This window comes from Schistocerca gregaria, chromosome 5 (genome assembly GCF_023897955.1).
Source record: "Schistocerca gregaria isolate iqSchGreg1 chromosome 5, iqSchGreg1.2, whole genome shotgun sequence".
Classification (NCBI taxonomy): domain Eukaryota; kingdom Metazoa; phylum Arthropoda; class Insecta; order Orthoptera; family Acrididae; genus Schistocerca; species Schistocerca gregaria.
Window position 1 is genome coordinate 460,747,599 of NC_064924.1, and position 4,987 is coordinate 460,752,585.

The window sequence follows — 4,987 nt, forward strand, 5'->3', positions numbered from 1 at the left end:
TTCCTGGCTTCTCCCTTGTTCTTTGAATTCCACAATATCTAGCAGCTTGTTAAAATATTATTAAAATGTAATCTTCCTCTAGAAGCTCTTCCTCCATATCTACCACCATTATCTTCCACATCAACTAATTTCATGGCACCAAAATTTGATCTTTAAGGATTCAGATTGCTTTTTTACATATTACCCTATTAGGGCCTACCATTGCCAGAATGTTTCTACAATTTTTCCCAGAAATGACTCATCTTTTCTGCTTCATCCCTTTTAACCTTATATTTTCTACTCTCCTACAAAAACTACACCTCGAAAAGAAACTTTTTTTCCATTCCTCCCATAGTGCAACTATCACAAAAATTATGCTTATAACAGGAAAATAAATTCTTCCAAGTGTTGGCTATCAAAATTAACAATCCGGGGTCTTTCAAGATCATAATAAAAGAAGTACTCACGATGTGAAGCTAAATTTCATTCATAAACTAACTATAATACATCATACAGACAATTCACACTTGCTACACTGTAAAAAACATGGCTGATTATATTCTGACAAATGGCAAACGAAGAATAGTAAATTGATGGTATCAGAACTCAACTTTAATATAAGACTGACTGCTTTAAGGATTCCATGTTATACCACTGTTATCAATTTTATACAAAATACATTTAGTTTTGCCTTGTCCACTAATCTGTGCATAGAACAGATTATTATTCAATTGGCCCTGACATTGCTGGAGATGAATTCTGTATGTAGGTGTGGTCTTATCATCATGACTGTCTGTGGAAGATTTTGTTGATTGGAAATATGTTTGCTTGGTATACATTAGCACTAGTTTATACTCCATGAGGCACTTCTTTATCGTCTGAAGCATTTTCTTCACGTAAAGATCCATTTTACGAACGCCACCCTGGGCAACATCCTGCCAATAGTACGCAGTTATGCTATCTAGCACCAGCAGACTAACATATCGGTTGACGCTTAACAGTCTTTCTAAAGAATACAATGTAATTTGATACTGTGCACTGTCGTAGCATTTAAGAATTATAAGTTTTCTTAGAGATTCCTTGATTATTTTCTCCACAGTCGCCGAATCTAACACTGTTTTATTGTCCTCAACATCTTCACTGTGTGTCCTACATTTCATAAGATGTAGCTCCATCAAATTTACAAGTTTTAGCAAATGAAAGTGATGGTCTGTATCCATCAATATAGCCCCAACATTCAGCCCGCCAATATGGAATTTTCCCCATTCTTTCGGTAATACGCATTTCACTAAAAACTTCGTCACAAGTAACGTCTTTCCACACGATGGATCGCCAGTAATTTCAATCACATCATTTAATTCGGGGCCAGTTTCAAATATCACCGTATCTATCCCTTTAAGGCTCAAATTGGCACCACATCTGGATAGAAACTGAACTCCGGATTCCGCATCGCATTGAAATGCCATTACAACCAATAAAAATTACATTTCAATAGAGTGAATACACGACACTGCATAAAATTACTGCTATTTAAATGAGGACTTTTCGCGGGGAAAACAAATCCATCTCAAAGATTATAAAAAACGCGGAAGGTATGTAAATACAGCAAAAGTTGATTTCTAAACGCCTCAGTCAATCGAAGGCGCCCTCTATTAGCTGACAACGCCGTAGCACGTCACGCCAGTGGCCAAACTAGATCGAGATTAGTTAGTTAGTTATATTACTTGTTCCATGGATCATGAACACGATTCTTTCGTAATGATGTGGAACGTGTCAAAGTACAAAAGATTCATTTATCCCAAATAATCTTTGTTAGTCTTATATACGGTACAATTGTTAATACTTACTGTATTTCTTTAGCCTATGTCTAAAAATTCATCTATGGAGTAGAAGGAGTTGTCATTCAGGAATTCCCTCAACTTACTTTTGAATGCCGATTGGTTGTCTGTCAGACTTTTGGTATTGCTTGGCAAGTGACCAAAAATCTTTGTGGCAGTATAATTCACCCCCTTTTGTGCCAATGTCAAATTCAATGAGCGGCAGTGAAGGTCACCCTGTCTCCTAGTATTGTATCTGTGGACTGTGCTATTAATTCTGAAGTGATCTGGGTTACTAACAACAAATTTCATTAGGCTGTATATATATTGTGAAGCTACTGGCAATATCCCTAATTCTTTAAATAATTGTCTACAAGAAGATCTTGGATGAGCCCCAGACATTATTATATTCAATTCATACTGAAATTTAGATTACGTCGAGTGCAGACGGTAGGACAGATATAAATTTGTAATCAGTTTCCTTTTGTTGGTATGATTTTAACAAATAACACAGTAACTTTGAGAACCTAATTTGTTGCAGTGTTATGCAACCTTTTATTGCCACTACACATTTTATTATATGTCGCAACGATTACAAACTTTTCTGATAAGCTTCTCGGAAACATACACCTACTTCAGGATACCATATTATGACTATCTCATTCGAGATTTGCAGTTACAAGTTTAGCAATCAGGCATTCTAGTTACGTTGGGTTTCCACATTCAACTAAAAAGACGCCACAGCAAGCTGCATGACAATTAAAACGCCAGTGACGCCCGTGCGCTGCTGTTTTCACACGATCCTTTTAACATTCTAGTTGCACGTCTGTCAACACTGCCTCAACTGATATTATTCTGGACCATGATTCAGTTTGGGTAATATGGACTATAAGAAGTTTAGAGAGCCTAAAATAGTCATCAGAAGACCACTAACGCAAGAAAAATGCGACTGATCACATATGTTTAACATTAATGCCCAGGGCTCTGCCAATACATTGTTCCATGGATTTTTTCATTCTTTATTAAATATATTCGAGACCAACTGCCCTCAGTACAAATGTGAAGTTAACCCTAAAAGTAACAGTAATAGACATAGGGATAAGAAACCATGGTACACCGCTCAACTACCCAAAATGAAAAGGAGGTTGTTGTTGTATAGAGAGTCTTACAGACTTCAGAAAACTGATATAGTTAAACAAAGGTACTCAAGAGCACAAAAGGAATATATGTATGTTTTAAATGAAGCCAAAAAACAACATAACCTTCTCAGCATTGAGTCATTAAAAAATAAATGCAAAAAAAGCATGGCCTATAATAAATTCAGTGGCCAAAAGCAAGCAGAAAGCTGAGATAGAAATTTCAGCAGATGAATTTAATAACTACTGTATAAAATCTGTTAATCAAATTAGGGAAAGCATTGGGAGGCCGCAAGAAACTTTAGCTGATCTCATTAAATATCATAACGTAGACTTTTCCCTGAAAGATAAATTCCTTTTAACAGAGGTCACACCAGATGTTGTTTTAACTATTGTAAATAATTTTAGGCCCTCTGATAGTGCAGACATATATGGTATTTCTTGTAATATGTTAAAAAAGATAACTGGGCCCATAGCATATCCTCTTACTAAATGTATAAACAGATGTCTAATTGAAGGAGCCATCCCAGATCTATTAAAATTATCCAGGGTAGTGCCCATTTACAAGAAAGGAGACAAAAATTGCCCATATAACTATCGCCCAATATCTCTGACACCTATTTTATCTAAAGTTTTGGAATCCATCATCAACTCCAAGTTGTGTGATTATCTGACATGTAATAACATTAGTACTGCGGTACAATTTGGCTTTAGGAAGGGCAATCCACAGTCCATGCCATTGACTCCCTAATTAAAAAAGTGCTTAATGCTTATGAAGGAAAAAATTTGGCTCAGGCTACCTTTTGTGATCTTAGCAAAGCCTTCGAATGTGTGGAGCATATTTCACTCCTCAACAAACTAGTTTATTATGGAATGACAAACAGTGAAGTTGACAACATTTTCGAATCTTTCCTCAGCAACTGTAAACAAATTGTTTGTATTGGTAAACAGAGATTACAGCTAGCTGAAGTTAAGTATGGTGTGTCACAAGGCTCAGTATTAGGACCTTTGCTATTTATCCTAATGACAATCGACCTACCATCTAATTAATATAAATACTCACTCCATTCTCTATGCAGATGATACCACTTTTTTCAATATAAGCTCAGACATGGATATGCTCCAAACTTTGACAAATGCCAAAATATCACAAGCATCAGCCTAGTTTCGAGCTAATGGGTTCCTGCTTAATGAGAGTAAAACTCAAAATATTGTATTTAGTTTAAGAGATCTGCCAGCAGCAAACTTCATGAATAGTGTTAAGTTCTTAGGTATTGTTATAAATAGTAAATTGACTTGGGAGCAATATATTAAATAGATTAGTGCAAGGCTGTCTAGAGTAGTGTATTTGTTAAGGAATTTAAAAAACCATATACCTGATGCCTATGTAAGATCGGCATACTTTGCTTTTTTTTCAAAGCATTATATCTCAAGGGCTTTTAATATGCGGCAATAGCTCACACCTTCAGGATATTTTGCTACTTCAGAAGAAAGTAATTCGAGTTATCACAAACAGTGATAAACTGACCCACTGCAAACCACTGTTTATCAACTTAAAAATATTAACTGTTATAAACATATGTATTTACACTACCCTGCTGCATATAAAGAGCAACTTACCAGAATACCAGCGTAGAAGAGATGTACACTTTCTTGGAACCAGAAATAATAGCCATCTTGACATACCTTACTACAGATTATCCAAGTCACGAACAGCTATGGCATTCCCGCTCAGGCTGCAGAGGTGAGCTGATCACTGCACGCTAAGTGCTCGCTCCCCAGCATGCTTGGACATCACGGAAAGGGAGGCAAAGGCGCCGCCCTGCAGGAATTGCTGGGTCTCGTGCTTGACGCATCAGAAGACGGAGAATGCAAGAAGAAGGCTGAGCGAAAGGAGCAGTGCTATCGCTGCCAAAAACTTGGACATGTTGCCAAGTACTGTCACGATCTAGTGGCGTGCCTTCGGTGTGCGCAAGCACACGATTGGCGCCACTGCACGAAGAAGGACGCCACACGATGCTGCACCAATTGTGGTGGCGCTCATGGGGCGAATTA

General features: G+C 37.2%; 1 protein-coding gene across 1 annotated transcript; it reads right to left on the minus strand.

Moving 5' to 3' along the window:
* Window positions 1–442: 442 nt before the first annotated feature.
* Window positions 443–1,556, minus strand: LOC126272375 (DNA repair protein XRCC2-like). The gene has a single exon (XM_049975189.1). It carries the CDS (start codon window positions 1,443–1,445, stop codon window positions 612–614), a length of 834 nt encoding a protein of 277 aa, XP_049831146.1. The 5' UTR covers window positions 1,446–1,556; the 3' UTR covers window positions 443–611.
* Window positions 1,557–4,987: the final 3,431 nt, after the last annotated feature.